General features: G+C 52.2%; 1 protein-coding gene across 1 annotated transcript in view; it reads right to left on the reverse strand.

The window, feature by feature from the left end:
• Positions 1–15,937, reverse strand: part of PHF13 (PHD finger protein 13) — a 38,444-nt gene extending 22,507 nt beyond the window's left edge. Inside the window, 2 exon segments of the mRNA XM_077458260.1 lie at positions 1,373–1,474; positions 13,620–15,937. Coding sequence (XP_077314386.1) covers positions 1,373–1,474; positions 13,620–13,655 — 138 coding nt within the window. The 5' untranslated portion in view covers positions 13,656–15,937.
• Between the last annotated feature and the right edge of the window lie 3,309 nt (positions 15,938–19,246).

Here is a 19,246-nt window from a genome sequence, read left to right on the forward strand (position 1 = left end):
CCTGTTACAGTATTTTAAGTAGAGCATGGATTGATCCAATAAAAAATGTTAGTTCACCGTTACAGAAAACGAAAGGGTGAAGTACCATGGTACAGATCCCCCACCCCCAGCTCCCTGGTCCCCCCTGTACTTACCTCTGGTGATCCTGGCTCCTGCAGCCAGCGCAGTGGTCCAGGGATTTAAAATCCCCACATTTCTTCATGCTGCACTTCGGAAAAACGGGTCAGAGCGATTCCGATTGGTCAGCGCCATCACAGTGAACTTCTCTGGTCCATCATGGAAGCACAGAGGAGACAGATAGGAGTGGGGAATTTATTCACGACCGCTGGAGTGGCCGCGGGAGAGACCTGCGACAGCTCAGGGATCACCGGAGGCAAGTAAAAACGGGAAATGGGGCGAAGAGGTGGCTGTATGGTGTTACTAGGGTTGCACCGATACTAGTACTTGTGCAAATGCACCGATACCTGAAACCGATACTTTCAGGCTCGGTTCTTTGTGGGTCTCCCCTGTGTTAAAGAAGTCCGGTAATTGGAGCCGTCAAAAAAAAAAAAAAAAAAAAAAAAAAGCAACATTGCTCAGCAGCTGAAACACTAAAATAAAAAGAAACATTGTTTCTTTTTGTATCTTTCTGTTTCTTCATCCTCTAATCAGCCTTAATTAACTTCCTATTCTCCTCCATTTAATTTTCCTGCTTCTTTTTTTGTTCACGTCTATTTTATGAACGATAAAAAATTAAAAAATTTTTTTTTTTGTTTGCTTTGTTAGTGAATATTTTTACACATATATATTAACATATTTACACATTTCACTTTGAAAAAGCAAAAAAATTAAAAATTAATAAAACGGTAGGTATCGGTAACACTTAGGGATGCACCAATACCTTTTTTATTTTTTTACGAGTACCTTTTTTATACGTATCCTTTATTTTTTTTGTTTGAATTTTTTTTTTCCTTGGTACTCGCCAATAGCGAGTACCAAGAAAAAAATAAATAAAAAAAAAAAAAAAATTTATAAAGGATACGTATAAAAAAAGGTACTCGTAAAAAAATAAAAAATAAAGTATTGGTGCATCCCTAAGTGTTACATTTTTTTCCTGCAGAGGTAAACTAACCCTTTAATGTTCTCCATGACGCCCATCCCCCAATATGAGCTCAGAGTTTCAAAGCAAAGCTCATTTTGCAGCAGCAGAATTCAAATATCTTCATAATACACATCGGGGGGTACTTTCTTCTACACATAAAACATATTCTGCTATTGTGTGCTGACGGTGTAATAATGTTGTACATGTACTAATGTTGGCAATAAAGCTTGATGAAGACAGCCCCGAGCGGCCATCTTTGGGAAGGACCGCAGACGCACAACAGTAGCTTACCTCTTCGGGGTACGGTATGTAGCCGGCATAGGCCAAGACAAACGTACAGAACTTATTGAAATCCTCCACCGTCCTCCTCCGCTGGTAGTTTGGCGTCCCGTCCTGAAGAGGAAACAAAAAAGTCACACGGTGAGTCCCAGCTCTATGGAGGATGACCCCCCCCGACCTCACAGAACTAATTCATATTCTGCCGCTCTGCTGGCACACACACTGGGGGGGGGGGGGGAGATTTACTAAAAGTGGAGAGTGCAAAATCTGGTGCAGCTGTGAACGATAGCCAATCAGCTTCCAGTTTTTTTTTTTTTTGTCAAAGCTTAATGGAACAAGGCTGAAGCCGATTGGCTCTCATGCCGAGCTGCACCAGATTTTGCACTCCAGTTTTAGTACATGAACCCCAATCTGTGCCGAGACAAATAAAAATCATGAACAGGAAATGAAAGTAGAAAACAAGACATCTGTATAGGTATAAATATCAGGGAAGACAATAAACGCCCCAATCCCCCCCCCCTCTACAGCAACAAACTCCCACAATACTGAACACCCTCACATTCTGGGACCCCCCACCAAAGTGATTTCCACAATGTGACATGCGGTGTTCTCTGGACACAGATCTGTGTAAATGTATCTGCAGGTCGGACCGATGCTTTGTGAAATGCCGAATTCAGAAGTTGTGAAACTCAAACTGGTTGTCTTGTTTCGTACGCAGTACATGAGACCGGCCACATGGGGGAGCCAATGAGTACTTGTAGGAAATACAGAGAGTGTGAGTGTGTTCAACAGTTAACCGTTTCAGTACCATCAGCTGAAAGATTTCTTCCATTACTCTGCTCCCCCCTCCCCCTCTTCCCTATAGAGGAGGGACAGAAAAACACACATGATAATTACAATGACCCAAACACAGCGGGTGTACAGACCCGGGAACTTAGCACAGGAATGGTGGGAACCCCTCATAATGGGCACAGCGGGTGTACAGACCCGGGAACTCAGCCCAGGAATGGTGGGAACCCCTCATAATGGGCACAGCGGGTGTACAGACCCGGGAACTCAGCCCAGGAATGGTGGGAACCCCTCATAATGGGCACAGCGGGTGTACAGACCTGGGAACTTAGCACAGGAATGGTGGGAACCCCTCATAATGGGCACAGCGGGTGTACAGACCTGGGAACTCAGCACAGGGATGGGGGGAACCCCTCATAATGGGCACAGCGGGTGTACAGACCCAGGGAACTCAGCACAGGGATGGGGGGAACCCCTCATAATGGGCACAGCGGGTGTACAGACCTGGGAACTCAGCACAGGGATGGGGGGAACCCCTCATAATGGGCACAGCGGGTGTACAGACCCAGGAACTCAGTACAGGGATGGTGGGAACCCCTCATAATGGGCACAGCGGGTGTACAGACCCAGACACTCAGCACAGGAATGGTGGGAACCCCTCATAATGGGCACAGCGGGTGTACAGACCCAGACACTCAGCACAGGGATGGTGGGAACCCCTCATAATGGGCACAGCGGGTGTACAGACCCGGGAACTCAGCACAGGGATGGTGGGAACCCTTCATAATGGGCACAGCGGGTGTACAGACCCGGGAACTCAGCACAGGGATGGTGGGAACCCCTCATAATGGGCACAGCGGGTGTATAGACCCGGGAACTCAGCACAGGGATGGTGGGAACCCCTCATAATGGGCACAGCGGGTGTACAGACCCGGGAACTCAGCACAGGGATGATGGGAACCCCTCATAATGGGCACAGCGGGTGTACAGACCCGGGAACTCAGTACAGGGATGGTGGGAACCCCTCATAATGGGCACAGCGGGTGTACAGACCCAGGAACTCAGCACAGGGATGGTGGGAACCCCTCATAATGGGCACAGCGGGTGTACAGACCCGGGAACTCAGCACAGGGATGGTGGGAACCCCTCATAATGGGCACAGCGGGTGTACAGACCCAGGAACTCAGCACAGGGATGGTGGGAACCCCTCAATGGTATATGATCCTATATGTATCTCAGGACACATGAAAACCAGTAGTATGAGCAATCGAATAGCCGATTATAGTAATTGTATGATCAATGGAAAGAGTTAAAAAAAAAAAAACACAATGCAGTAAACAAGCGCTGACATACTAATTAAGCACATAAGACAACTGCGCCCTCATTACCATATGAATGTATTGCAGCGCTCGGCACACGACGACAACAACCACAGTGATCAGCGCTCCACAGAGCCCCTTGTGGTTAAACCTGGAAGTACAGAGGATGAAACAAGCCAGACAAGAACTACTCCCCACCACCTGTGAGCTCCAGTCCAGTGACGGTGCCTAGGCTGAGATGGTGTCAGCAGTCTGCTGCAGGCAGGAGGAAGAATTTCACCCCTCCCCCAGCGATCGCTCAGATTGTACATTGTAACTTTGTATCAAGTCACGAGTTGAGAGACGACAGCAGGGGCTGAGCTGCGTCAGACGTTTCTGATCACAGCCAAGAACTGCGCAGGCAGCGGGGTTTATGCGATTGCGTTACCTCTGTCCAGCAAGTAGATCTTCACCCTGAATGATACCTGAACAAAGATGGCGCAGATGAAGGTGTTGTCAGGAGGGAATAAAAACCTGGAAGCACACCAATATGGATGGATTCACACCGATGTGTTTGGTGCACCATAGTAATATTGTGGCACCCCGACATCTCAATGCATGGCAATGCCCTACAACGTACTGTGGTGCGTTATTAAACCACAAAGATGGTGGAGTTTATTCCTGGATTGCGCCAGGGGGGCATCACTGGACGGCGCCAGGAGCGAGGGGGGTGGCATCACTGGACGGCGCCAGGAGCGAGGGGGGTGGCATCACTGAACCGCGCCAGGAGCGAGGGGGGTGGCATCACTGAACCGCGCCAGGAGCGAGGGGGGTGGCATCACTGAACCGCGCCAGGAGCGAGGGGGGTGGCATCACTGAACCGCGTCAGGAGGGGGGGGGTATCACTGGACCGCACCAGGAGGGGGGGGGGTATCACTGGACCGCACCAGGAGGGGGGGGGGTATCACTGGACCGCACCAGGAGGGGGGGGGTATCACTGGACCGCGCCAGGAGGGGGGGGGGTATCACTGGACCGCGCCAGGAGGGGGGTGTATCACTGGACCGCGCCAGGAGGGGGGGTATCACTGGACCGCGCCAGGAGGGGGGGTATCACTGGACCGCGCCAGGAGGGGGGGTATCACTGGACCGCGCCAGGAGGGGGGGTATCACTGGACCGCGCCAGGAGGGGGGGGGGTATCACTGGACCGCGCCAGGAGGTTTACTATCGGGTAGTGCCAGGGAGCACTACTTGGGCTGTGTACGGCAATGTTGTAGTGGTTCTGTATGCAAGATGAACTCTTTGATCTTTGCCTGAGGCCATAACTGTTTTGCTGAGGGGTGGGGGGGGGGTGATATTTGTGGTTGTGAAGGTAAAGCTCTGATAAATACAGGCAATACCCCCCCCCCCCCCCCACACACTCATGAACACGCGGCCGCTCACCAAGACATTTACACACAATTCCTGCCCGCTCTCCTTCCCCGGGATGCTCCTGGATTTGCATGTCTAAGCCGGGCAGTTTACAATACACAAGAGACAACCCTGATTTGAATACGTCTCAATGGGGACAAAGCTGAGGCTTCAACAAAATGGCTGAACACAGCAGGAGGCCATCACCAGAGGACTACAACTACATGGCAGCACTTTGAATGCAAACAAAAAAAAAAAATCTAAATTGAGATTTTTCAATCAGAGTTCCTAGCTCCGCCCACTATATTTAGAAAAGACAATAGAGCAACCTTCTTAACATGGACAAACCCTTAAAATAACTTTCCCGTCTAAGAGAACCAATGCCAACAATTATATCTGCATCTCATAGTCGATCGCTCCAGTGTGTTGGAGGGAGGTCATGCCTGCATGTCCGAACACCCTCTGATATTTGCACCATTGGAAATCCAAAAGGGGGGCCAGAGGCATCCTCGCCATCCAATCATCTCACAGGGGTCCAAGGCTCCGCCACCAACATGAATGCCCAGGAGGAACCAGCACTCGGGCCATGCAGAGGTGGGAGATGCACTCACTGGAGTCTCTGGACAGTCCTTTGTATATCTTAGCAGAAAACAAAAGCAACTGGATACGTTTTTCCAACCACTTTCACCCCAATATCTGTAAATGTCTGGATTGGATGGGTCGTGCCTATGGGCACCGGTAAGATTTTACCCGGGTCACAGGAAATCTGATGGCATGGGGGGAGGGGGGCAACCAAGATGTGAAAGGGGAATTTCTGATGCAAAGAGCAGTGGACTTCTTTCTGGCCAATGAATATTTGGATAAAATACAATGTGGTCTTCATACTGAAAAGATTGGAGACCCCCAGACCTAGACAAAGAGCATTGGGGGAGGAACCCCGATTCAAGGGTAACGTCAGAATTTTTCCTCAGGAGTCTGTACTGGGGGGGGGGGGGTGTGTTTATACTGGGGAAGTATGTACTGGGAGGGGTGTCTGTATTGATGGTTTTGTACTGGGGGGGACTGTACTGAGGAGTCTCTGTACTGGGGGAGTATGTACTGATGGTTTTGTACTGGGGGGGGGGGGGTCTCTACACTGGGGGAGTATGTACTGATGGTTTTGTACTTGGAGGGGGGTCTCTACTGAGGAGTCTCTACACTGGGGGGAGTATATGTATGTACTTGGGAGGGGTGTCTGTATTGATGGTTTTGTACTGGGAGGGTCTCTACTGAGGAGTCTATACTGGGGGAGTATGTACTAGGAAGGGGTGTTTGTATTGATGGTGTTGTACGGGGGGGGGGGGGGGGGGGGGGTCTCTGTACTGGGGGGTCTCTGTACTGAGGAGTCTCTGTATTGGGGGAATATGTACTGATGGTTCTGTACTGGGGGGGGGTCTCTACTGAGTAGTCTCTGTACTGGGGGAGTATGTACTGATGGTTTTGTACTGGGGGGGGGGTCTCTACTGAGGAGTCTCTACACTGGGAGAGTATGTATGTACTTGGGGGGGTCTCTACTGAGGAGTCTATACTGGGGGAGTATGTACTAGGAAGGGGTGTTTGTATTGATGGTGTTGTACGGGGGGGGGGGGTCTCTGTACTGAGGAGTCTCTGTATTGGGGGAATATGTACTGATGGTTCTGTACTGGGGGGGGGTCTCTACTGAGTAGTCTCTGTACTGGGGGAGTATGTACTGATGGTTTTGTACTTGGAGGGGGGTCTCTACTGAGGAGTCTCTACACTGGGGGGAGTATATGTATGTACTTGGGAGGGGTGTCTGTATTGATGGTTTTGTACTGGGAGGGTCTCTACTGAGGAGTCTATACTGGGGGAGTATGTACTAGGAAGGGGTGTTTGTATTGATGGTGTTGTACTGGGGGGGGGGGGGGGGGGTTCTCTGTACTGAAGAGTCTCTGTACTGGGGGAGTATGCACTGATTGTTTTGTACTGGGGGGGGGTGTCTCTACTGAGGAGTCTATACTGGGGGAGTATGTACTAGGAAGGGGTGTTTGTATTGATGGTGTTGTACTGGGGGGGGGGGGGGGTTCTCTGTACTGGGGGAGTATGCACTGATGGTTTTGTACTTGGGGGGGGGGGGGGGGAGGGTGTCTCTACTGAGGAGTCTCTACACTGGGGGAGTATGTATGTACTTGGGAGGGGTGTCTGTATTGATGGTTTTGTACTGGGGGAGAGGGGTGTATGTACTGGGGAGGTCTTTATTGAAGGGGGGGGACCCTGCCCTATACAAAAAGCAGTGCAGGAGGAAGCCCACTTCAAGGGTAACTTCAGATTTTTATTCCCCCTGGGGTTCAGCTGTATTGGGGATTGTGTACTGGGGGGGGGGGGGGGTCTGTATGTACTAGGGTAGGCCTTTCAGATTATTTTGTACTGGGGGAAGGGGGTTGTATATACTGGGGAGGCCTGTACTGAGTGCAGGAACCCCACTTTAATGGTAAATACATATTTCCCCCTGGTGTTCTGCTGTACTGGGCGTGGGGGGTCTGTACTAATCGGTCTTCACTGGGGTGGAGGGGGGTCTTTGAGGGATCTGTACTAAGTGGGGGGTCAGTTATGTAGTGAGGAGCCTGTATTGGTGGGCAGGTTCCTTTTTTTTTTTTGCTGTCAGGAGCGTCTGTACTGGGGGGGGGGGGGGGGGTTAGGGATGTTATTGGAGATCTATCCTGTTGTACATATGGACTTGGGGAAGGAGGGGCCCCATAAACTTACAAACATCAAACTACCCACAACTATCGCATGGTCAGCCCTACAGATCGAGCAGTAATATATATTATGGCGTTCGTTAGTCTAAATCTACAAGCGACGGGCAAATTAGCAAAAAAATAAACATAATAATAAAAAAATAAAAAAGAACTTTTTAGCTTCAGGAGATTCAGCCATGAACCGAGTGACTCGACCACAATGACCCCCCCTGCGGCGATCTGCTAATAATACCCGAATCCATCGCTTACGCACATGATGAAAGTGCAATTAAAGGCTTCTGTCTACAGTTCTACCCCCCCCCCCCCCCCCCCCCGATTATGTTTATTGGCCCTCTGACCGTAACTGGGTGTGCATAGAGCTGAGCGAGGACCACAAGAATGGCACCATTGTGACACGGCTACACAATAAAAGCCCCTTCATTCCTCAAGACCCCCACATCAGCCAAACTAGATTAATGCCCAGAGACAAAAACAAGAAGGAGGGAGGAGAGGGGGGGGGGGGGGGGGTCAGATGATCGGCTACCTTAAGACCCCTTAAGAGGGACATAAACAAGGCTACTTCGGCTGCTCTTCAATGGCAACGATTGGCCTGACAACGAGGGGGGACAACAAAGGAAATATAAAGAGTTCCCAGGATAAAGAGACTTATGGCGATGAAATTCTCTCTGTAGGACTAATTTAACACAAGAGGGATCACGGGGGAGGGGGGGGGGGGACTCGTGCATGTTGGATCTTATATACTGAAAGATCTCCGACACACAGATTGGTCCTTGTTTGCCAAGAGTGCCTCCCCCCGCCAGGGAGGGGGGGTGGGGGTTCCCTAATATACCGCATGCTGGAACACCTATACCACTCACTACCAATGCTTTCTGATTCCTTAGGCTGCTTTCACACCTTTGCCCTGTGCAAATACACATGTTACCCGTTGCACCAGCTTTTCAAAAAAACTACGTACATCTTTTTGGGCATTTTAATGCGTTAGTAAGACCCAATGATTGGGGCGCCGCAACGCAATATACATGACCGTCAATGCGCTGTGTTGTTAACGCACGCCGTGTTAGCCTGTCCATTTATCGGGAGAGGTCAGATTGGTCACACCAGTACTGAAAGCACAATGCAGTTCTAGACAGACGGGGCTGATGTTCCCCATAGACCTGAGATGTAAAGTGAGCCGAACAGCAAGGCACCTAGGTCCGCCCCCTTTTTTTTTTTTTTTTTTTTTTTTAAATACGCCTTGTATTTTTATCATATGCATTTAGATTAAGAGGTTATGCTATATTGATTTGTTTTTCCGTTTGCATTTTGGCAGATGGGTAAATAACATTTGCATGCATTTTCAGTGCCGTCGGGATCTGAGGGACCTCCATGGTTGGCTTGAAACCGACTCGAAAATGGTTGGTCTAAAAATCACAGTGCGCGAGGGACCGGGACCCTCTGTTAGATCAACCTATGGCGGAGCCAGAGGAGCTATGGACCCCCAACAAATGAAAGAACTACAAGTCCCAAGCATTGTGACGCTAGGCTTTGTAGGTCCTGCACCTCAATAGCTTCAACCTTCTAGAACAATCAAATATTAGATACAAAGACTATGCTACTTTACCTCTCCCTTCTAAAGAGAATAGATACCAGTCTAGGGCTGGGATCTCCAAACTGTGGGCAAGGGGCCGAATCTGTGGCCTTTTGCCTGCCCTTATCCAGCCCTCTTCCTTCAACTGATTTCAAACCAGAGGGTCACCATTTCTCCCACCGCTACCAACAATGGGGGCACCATTTCTCCCACCGATGGGGGCACCATTTCTCCCACCGATGGGGGCACCATTTCTCCCACCGATGGGGGCACCATTTCTCCCACCGCTACCAACAATGGGGGCACCATTTCTCCCACCGCTACCAACGATGGGGGCACCATTTCTCCCACCGATGGGGGCACCATTTCTCCCACCGATGGGGGCACCATTTCTCCCAACGATACCAACGATGGGGGGCACCATTTCTCCCACCGATACCAACGATGGGGGCACCATTTCTCCCACCGATACCAACGATGGGGGCACCATTTCTCCCACCGATACCAACGACGGGGGGCACCATTTCTCCCACTGACACCAATAATGCAACACTAGTCCTCCCACTGATACCAAAAATGGGGCACTATTCCTTCCACTGACACCAATAATGCAGCGCTATTCCTCCCACTAATACCAACGATGGGGCACTAGTCCCCCTACTAAACCCAACAATGGGGTTCAATTTCATCCACCAATACCAATGATGGGTCACTATTCCTCCCACTAAAACCAACAATGGGGCACTCCTCCTACTGATACCAATGATGAGGCATAGTTTACCTCCCCAATAATATTGGGGAATTTTCTACTCCACACTGGCCGAAATCTGGCCCCCCTAAAGCCTGAAAGACAGTAAACTGGCCCTTTGTTTGGAAACCCCTGGTCTAGGATTGTGAGCTAAAGGGAGACCCAAAATATTCCCTTATGGGTGGGCTTTTAAAAAAGGAACAGACCCAGCTACTGGCTTCTTGAAAACCACAATATCATACCCAGTTTCCATTTGAAGTCTCACTCCTCCTGCTGCATTCACAGGTGTGTAATAAATGAGAAGGCTCTGGAGACATTTAAAAAAAAAAAAAAAAAAAAAAGGGGGGGCCTCGTATTTGTAGCAGCAACTGGGAAGTCAGGAGCAGGGAGGTAAACTCGTAGTTCCTCGGGAGGTAAATGGGAGCACGGCACGATAGGAGATACCCCCTGCAGCAGTCTGCTTTGCCAAGCAAAGCCTCGTCACGCGCCCCAATCTGCCGATATAGAAATGTTACTCTAAGACGGGCTGACCAGTGAGGCTTGGCCATCTGTTACTACCAATCCGAGAAAGGATCTACAGTCCCTGGAATGCTGGAACCTGCAGTTCCTCTGGGGCTAAACGGATCACGGGGTGATGAGAGAGCGAGAGAGATACCCCTGCGGCAGCTGGCTCCGCCGAGCGAGCCGCGTCACACGCCCCCGACACCAAAGACCTTGCCAGGACAGGACTCCTCTGGCCATCTGGACGACGTCTGGAGTGCCTCTTCCCACTCCATGTAGACGAGACGTTCCACTCAACATACACACAATACCGACGGCGCATATTGCTGCAGTCGCCAACGCAGGAGGTACCCACACCGAACGTCAAATCCATATTAAGTTTGATTTATGATCATTTCCTCCTATTAAATCTCCAATAAACACAATACGCTCTTAAAAAAAAGAAAAAAAACACAAATCGAAGAAAACAATATTAAGCAAAGTCACCGACGCTTACACTTCAGCCCGATCAGTCTGCAAATAACCAGTTGCTAGGGGTAACCCCACTTTACACCCCCCCCCCCCCTTCCCAGAATAAGGCTCTCCGAACGTCATAAAAGGCGATCAACGCCACAGTTCGAACAACCGGCGCAAAATAAATCAAGATCCACCCGCGCCGAGTGAGTCACCCCGGATTAACCATTTCACCGCCAAAGACGCGAGCCCATCACCCCCCCCCCCGGCACAGGAAGGGCCGGGGTAAAAGTGGAAAGGTGCAGCTTTTGCATACACAGCAAGCACTGGGACTGCAGCCCTAAAGGGACACCCATAGCCCCAGTGACACAGTGGGAGGGGCCGAGAGGAAAGCCCCAAGTGGGAGGAGCTAGCAATGACTGACGGTTAACCCTGAAAAAGCCAAGAGCAAGGTTTTTTTTTTTTTTTTCGTATTGCACAGCACTGGAAAGGGTGGTGGGGGGGAGGGGGCGAGCGAATGAACGATCTGCACCCTGCATGGTAAAGCAACGCCCAGGGGATCGCGGGATGATCGGGCGACGGATTGCAAAAGATTTTTTTTTTCATAGTCAGGTTTTATATAGAAGGCAGAGTCCTATATATGATCTCTTTTACACTGCAGAGCCCAGGGACCCCCACCACGTCTCCCACCCACAGACAGGATCGAGGGACGATCTGCGACAGATTTCAACGTCGTAAAAAAAAAAAAAAGGTTTCAAAGACGTTGGGTTTTATATAGAATCCCTGTACACTGCAGAGCGCAGGGACCCCCCCCCCCACGTCTCGGTCACTTTGTAACAATCACCCACAGACAGGGGGGGGGGGGGGGGGGACAATCGGCGACTGATTGCAAAAGGTTTTATAGCCGACGGGTTTTATATAGAATCCCTGTACACTGCAGAGCGCAGGGACCCCCCACCCCCCCACGTCTCGGTCACTTTGTAACAATCACCCACAGACAGCGGGGTAGAGTGACGATCGGCCACTGATTGCAAAGGGTTTTATAGTCGTCGGGTTTCATATAGAACCCCTTTACACCGCAGAGCCCGCGTCTCGGTCACTATGTAACAATCAAATCACCCACAGACAGGGGATCAAACCCCCCACCCTCAACCGATACAATGTATCTACACAACTCCTCCTCCTGACACAAAATAACCATTTGAAGGTTGGACTGTAGTTACAATGTTGCAAATGGGGGGGGGGGGTCCATCTGCTTTATAAATCATAAGCTCACTCTTCACTTTGGTGGGGGGAGGGGGGGGGTGTCTAGCAGAGCAGGTCGTTATGATCACAGTAGGATATGAACCCCCCCCCCCCCCCAAATGATCACAAAACATTGTGGGGGGGGGTTACGATCTACGATCTCTCACCCGACCAACATATACTTGTTGGAAGATCACATTAAAAATAAAATAAAAAAGAAAGCTCGTCTGGTGAAGATCAATACCTGGGAGGGCGATGCAGGGTAGGGGGCTAACCCCCTCGTGCCACCCTCTGCCCAAGGTGGCCAAGCTTACCGAGCCAGCCCCCACCCCTCACAAAAGTGATCGCACCCAGGATCTACCCCCCCCCCCCCCCCCCACCACCAACCCAACACCACCAACCACAAACAAAGCCAAATCTATTAGCAATACTAAAAGGGAGTGGGTGTAGTCTGGCTGAGCTGCATACCCCATCCGCCAGCAATTCTCCATAAGCTTGGGTTGATGATCTCTGCATTTTGGGGGGGGGGGGGGTTTGAATTAGCAAATCCCCTTTTAGGTTTTGGGGTTCACGCTGGTTCAACCTCCAAGATCAGCACCTTGGACCTCAACTCAAGACAAGTCAGACCTGAAACTTCCAGGTGGTCAGCAGACCCTTGGGGATCCACTAACGCGAGGGGAGGGGGGGTCCATCCAATGACCCTCCTACCCCCCCCCCCACAATCTACACCCCCCCCCCCCAAATCATGATTGTCAAGGACAACCAGATTTTCCAGCAGCTGTTCGGAGCAAGACTTTGCTCTATAAAGCTAAAACGGGGTAATCCGGATGGGGGTCACCCCCTCGCCCCCCATTAAAGTGGGGTACTGATCGCAGAATTACATTGTATAGCTTAATCGTATTAGAGGGGGGTACATTCCTGAGCACCCTATTCTTTCCTATACACCCCCCAGCAACCCCTGATCACAATCAAGTTAAGCATTTAATATCCACCCAATTGTGGGGGGGTTAATAATGTGCCTTTTACACCCCAAAACCCGAGACGCAGGTCACGCCTCGGAGTCCTGAGCTTGGACTGGATTCAAGATGGTGATCTGTTGTGTGTGCGATCGAGCTGCCAGGCACATACCTGGAGAGCACAATCCTCAGACAATAAAAATGCCTCCAAAGCACCAGATAAAGGGGGGGAGGGGTGGAGGGGGCAGAGGGAAGGATGGGGGGCACCGACACCTGCCCCAGGGGAGGGGGAGGGGGGGGGACGACACTCCAGACCTGCCACCAAATGTACTTTTTTTTTTGTGTGCAAGGACAAGATGGCGTAAGTTGTAATGAGAGATGGGTCAGCCAGCCAGAGAGGGCTGATGTGTTTAGGCAGCTCAGCCATGGGGGAGAAGACAGATCATGGGGGGGGGGGGGGGGGGGGGTACTCAGAGCACATGCTAGATGGGGGGGTAGGAAGGCATGCAGATCAATAGAAAAATAAAAATCAACTTACCTCTGAATCAAAAGTTGAGGTTGATGCGGTATCCATGGCTGGAAGGGAGAGGTCTTTGGGGGGGCTCAGAGATCCAGGGGGGGGACCCCTCTTCGTAAAACGAATCTTGATTGGGGGGGTGATCCAGAAAAGGTGTACGGTTGAGTATATCACTCGATCTCTGTGCTTCAATCTTCTTCTGAAGGCTCCTGGAGAGGTAAGTGGGGGTGGGGGTGGGGGGGGGTCAGGAGGCTGAGGGACCCCCCAACATGGAGGAGGTGGGGCGTAAGAGATCCACTATAGGAGACGATCCAGTCCGTGTGGATGCCAGTGGTGCAATCACTTTTCAAAATATGGGGGGGGGGGGGTTTCTGTCCTCCTGGGGTGGGGGGTCCTGAGCGGGGGAGGAGGGTTAGCACAGGAAGAGACGACCCCTAGGGATGGGGGTGTTGATCCGATGAAGGTGGATGGACTTTAGGGTGATCCTTCCTTCAAGTTTTAGGGTACAGTCCAAAAAAGGAGGTCCGGGGGGGGGGGGTTGGTAAGCCAAAGGAGAGCTGCTGAGTCCTCGAAGGGAGGGTGGTTAGGTGGGGTGATCCAGGACCAGTGCTGATCCAAGGAAGGCGGATGGGGCTTCGAGTTTTGGGGTGCAGTCCTTGTGGAAGGAGGTCCAGAGAGGGTGGGTGGGGGGGGAGCAGCCCAGGAGATCTGCAGGTTCTTTGGTGGAAGGGTGCTGAGATGGGGGAAGGTAATCCAGTACCAGTGATGGTCCAGTGAAGGTGGATGGGCTTTGGGGGTGACCCCCTCTTCGTGTGGTGGGGTGCAGTCCTTTGAAGAAGGTCCAAGAAGGAGGGGGGTGGGGGGGAGACAGCAGCTCAGGAGTGCTGTTGTATCCTGGAAGGGAGGTGATTCAACTAAGGTGGACGGGCTTCGGGGTGACCCCCTCCTCGAGCTTCTCGAAGGAAGTCCAGGGGGAGGGAGGGAGGAGGAATAGCAAGTAGCCCAAGAGATATCTGCTAGATCCTGAAAGGGGGGGGGAGGCAAAGGTCTGGTGGTAGTGGTGGGGGGGGGTGATCCAGTACCAGCGGTGATCCGATGAAGACAGATAAGCTTTAGTGACCCCCCTTCTTCAGTTCTGGGGTGCAGTCCTCATGGAAGAAGGTCTAGGGGGGGGGAGGGGAGGAGACAGCAATGGGTAGTCCAGGAGATCTGCTGGATCCTGAAGGGAGTGTGGGGCGAAGGTCTCCTGGGGGGGGTGATTCAGGACCAGTGGTGATCAAACAAAGGGCTTTGAGGTGACCTCTCCTTGAGTTTTGGGGTTCAGTCCTCTTTTGAAGGCAGTCCAGAGAGGGAAGAGGGGGGGGCAGCTCAAGAGTGCTGTTGGATCCTGGAAGGGAGGGGATCCAGTACCGGCAGTGATCAGAAGATGGTGGATGAGCTTCAGGAGGGAAGAGGGGTTAGATGCCTTCAAGTTTTGGGGTGCAATCTTCTTTGATGGAGGTCCAGAGAGGGGGGGGGGGGGTAGCCTAGGAAATGGCTGACTCCTAGAACGTAGGTCGATCAGGTGGGGGAGGGAAGGCGATCTAGGACCAGTGGTGGCCCGGTGAAGGTGGGTGGACCTTAGGGTGACCCTTCCTTCGGTTTTGGGGTTCAGTCTTCTTTGGAGGAGGTCCAGGGGTAAAGCTCAGCAGTGTCGTTGGATCCTGGAAGGGGGAGGGTGATCCAGGACCAGGGAAGGTGGGTGGACCTTAGGGTGACCTCTCCTTTGGTTTTGGGGTTCAGTCTTCTTTGAAGGAGGTTCTGGGGGTGAAGCCCAGCAGTGCTGTTGGATCCTGGAGGGGGGAAGGGGCGATCCAAGGACCAGTGGTGGTCCGGTGAAGGTGGGTGGACCTTAGGGTGACCCCCTCCTTTGGGTTTTGGGGTTCAGTCTTCTTTGAAGGGGTGGGGGAGCCCAGGTGACCCAGTACCAGAGGTGGGTTGTCTTTGGGTGACCCCTCCTGGAGTTTTAGGGTGCAGTGGGGGGAGGGGAGCCTCTGTTGGCTCCTCTGAGGGGTGTTCCAGTCAGGTGACCCCCTCTTGGAGTTTTGAGGGTTCGGTCCCAGGGGTTGTCAGGTGAGGATCCTCTTCAATCAGCCGCTTCTCTCTCTCAGTCCATGTCCTCGTCCTCCTCCTCCAGCCACCTCGCCCGGCTCTCCTCTCCGGTTACCCCCCCTCTCTCTCACCCTCCTCCCCGGCTCTTGTGACGTCACTGACAATTCGCTTTTGTTAATCTCTCCTCCTCGGCGGGATTGGTCCGCCTCTGGAGGAAATCGCCCGGGGCGGCCGCGCGGAGATTGCCGGGACTTGTAGTCAGCGAGCCGGAGGATACGCCTCTTTTTTCTTTCGTTTCCCTTCAACCAACTTTATTGACAGCGCGCGTTGACGTTGTTCTTTTATTCTTTGCCATCAAAACTTTTTTTTTTTTTTTTTCCATTCACTATAGTCATTTGCCATATAACTCTCAGGGAATTTTTTTTGTTATTTAAAAAGTGATTTTTTTAAGAAAAAAAAAAAGGCATTACTTTTTTTTCTGTCGGGTATGGTCTACGAAGGGTTGTAGAGGAGTTTTAGGCTCTTCGGTGGAAGGGTTTTTGGAATTTTTGGAGCCCTTGGCTTGCGGTAGGTGTAAAAAGATGTCCGCTTGGCGACTTCGGACTGTACGCTTACCGCGGCGGAGTGCGGGGTGTACCAAGATGGCCGCGACGGAACGTCAGTCGTAAGTTCCCCATCAGGGCAAGAGTGTGTGTGGGGGGGCGGGGGCGTGGCCAGGCAGAGGCTCTCCTAGAGGTAGGCGTTACGTGGGCGTGGTTAGACAGTCAGTTATAAGTCCAAACCTCAAGGCAGGAGTCATGTGAGGGGGGGGGGGTGGGCGTGGCTAGACAGTGAGTTATAAGTCCACCCCCTCAGGGTCAGCCCTGGTTGCCATGTGAGGGAAGCCCAGCTATGGTGGGGGAGGGGGGAGAGGCTTGTGTGGCACAGATAAGGATATGCATGGTCAGGCCTTTGCTTTGGAAAGTTTTTGGAGGACTGTCCCTTGAAGGATAAGTTACCACCCGACAATTGAGGGGCCCCATTCACACCCCGGGGGGCAAAACACCTGGCCTTTTTTTAATAATCGCACCCATCGGACACACGTTTTGTAAACGGACGCCAAAACGCTTGACAAACGCATGAAGACACGCAGTTATATAAAAAAATGCAGAAAACGCATCATAAAAAAAAGTAAACGAGCGACTTTGGCGCGTGTCGCACGTACGGCGGGTTATTGGTGCGTGGAAATGCGACCAAAACCACGTGCTGACAAAGTGGCGGCTGTGAGTGGGGACTCGCACAACCCCCGCGTTAGGCTCGCTCTTCGGAGAGCGTGTGGCAGGCGGCCATACAATGCCCGATTTGAACCCCAAACCGCTCGCGTTGCACGCGATTGAGGAGCGGCCCCCTTCACTTGTGCGATTGGGGGGGGTATAATTCCTGCTGTGGCATGTGTAAACCCCCCCCCCCCCCACAGACCCTGCAGCTATAGGGCGTCACGGTTGGAGGGCAGTAAAAGCGCGCCCAACCACAAGGTTTTACCCCCCCCCCATGTGAAGTAGCCCTCAGGTCCTGTTCACATTAGGTGGCTGTTCCAGACACCGCTACAAAAAAGATGACATGCCTTGCTTCTAATGGCGTCTGTCCGCAGCGTCACGTGACGCCATCCACCGCAAAACGCCATTCCAAGGGAACAGATCTGTAATGAGACGTCCCTCGGGAGAAGGTCATAAAGTTCACTGAAGACCCGCGCACCAGCAACTGTGTGTCCCGTGCGCCTCCCTGGGGTGATCGGGGCCTCGGTGTGGGCTGTGTGGGTCGGCATTGATTGATGAGCAGACAGAGAAACAGGGGCGTAAATAGGGGGGGGCCAGCAGGGTCCAAACTCCAACCCCGGAGCATCCTACACAAATGACCAGGAGCAGTCCTTCCCAACCCTCCCCACCACCTAAGTGTCCCCCATTAGACTCCCACTTGCATCAGAGTCCTCCCTTACATCAGGGTCCCCATTAGGGTCCTCCCTCACGTCAGGGTCCCCACCAGAGTCCTCCCTCACGTCAGGGTCCCCACCAGAGTCCTCCCTCACGTCAGGGTCCCCACCAGAGTCCTCCCTCTTGTCAGGGTCCCCACCAGAGTCCTCCCTCTTGTCAGGGTCCCCACCAGAGTCCTCCCTCTTGTCAGGGTCCCCACCAGAGTCCTCCCTCTTGTCAGGGTCCCCACCAGAGTCCTCCCTCTTGTCAGGGTCCCCACCAGAGTCCTCCCTCTTGTCAGGGTCCCCACCAGAGTCCTCCCTCTTGTCAGGGTCCCCACCAGAGTCCTCCCTCACGTCAGGGTCCCCACCAGAGTCCTCCCTCACGTCAGGGTCCCCACCAGAGTCCTCCCTCACGTCAGGGTCCCCACCAGAGTCCTCCCTCACGTCAGGGTCCCCACCAGAGTCCTCCCTCACGTCAGGGTCCCCACCAGAGTCCTCCCTCACGTCAGGATCCCCACCAGAGTCCTCCCTCACGTCAGGGACCCCACCAGAGTCCTCCCTCACATCAGGATCCCCACCAGAGTCCTCCCTCACGTCAGGGTCCCCACCAGAGTCCTCCCTCACGTCAGGGTCCCCACCAGAGTCCTCCCTCACGTCAGGGTCCCCACCAGAGTCCTCCCACACGTCAGGGTCCCCACCAGAGTCCTCCTTCACGTCAGGGTCCTCCATCAGAATCACCCCTCACCTTATGGTCCCCATCAGAATCCTCCCTTATGTCAGGATCCCCATCAGAGTCCTCTTTGGAGTCCTCCCTTACGTCAGGGACCCTATCGGAGTCCTCCCTTACATCAGGTTCCCTGTCAGACTCCTTCCTCTCTTACGTCAGGGTCCCCATCAGAGTCCTCCCTTATGTCAGGGTCCCCATCAGAGTCCTCTTTCACGTCAGAGTCCTCCATCAGAATCATCCCTTACATCAGGGACCCCATCAGAGTCCTCCTTACATCAGGGACGCCATTAGAGCTTCTCCTTACTTCAGGGTCTCCATCAGAATCGCCCTTACAAAGTTTTCTCTTACATCAGAGCCCCTTCATACATAAAAGTCCCACCAGAGTCCTTCCTTACATCAGAAGCCGGCAGAAGGAGGACCAGGTGAGGTAAGTCTCCACCTTAGTAAACATTTTAGTAATTTTTTTTTAAAAGGGCTTTATTATAACTTTAAGGCCGCGTGGTGTTTTTGGTTTTAGCAGTGGGGGGGGCTCCCTCCATTCTATAAATGCACCGAAGAAGGTCAGGCGCCAAATTTTGGCAATGAGCCGCATGCGTTTGTCGTCATGCGTTTTACTGTGCAACAATCCTGGTAGATTTGCATCCCGTTTGAGTTGCTATGAAGAAATAATGGCACCGCAAATGTGTTGCGCGTTTTGACGTGATGCTGAAATCGCAAGCGAAATAGCGCCATTCCGCCCGCAATTCCAAATAAACCGTGACCAGGACCCAAGGCCCCCACACGGAGCGAGGTGCAGTAAAACACACGTTTGGCGTTCCATTATTCTGAATGCGGTGCGATTCTGTTGCAATTGTTGCGCAGCAATCATGGCAAAATTCT

The sequence above is a fragment of the Lithobates pipiens genome, unplaced genomic scaffold (genome assembly GCF_037356315.1).
Source record: "Lithobates pipiens isolate NorthernLeopardFrog02 unplaced genomic scaffold, aLitPip1_a1.2 Scaffold_27, whole genome shotgun sequence".
In the NCBI taxonomy this organism is placed as follows: domain Eukaryota; kingdom Metazoa; phylum Chordata; class Amphibia; order Anura; family Ranidae; genus Lithobates; species Lithobates pipiens.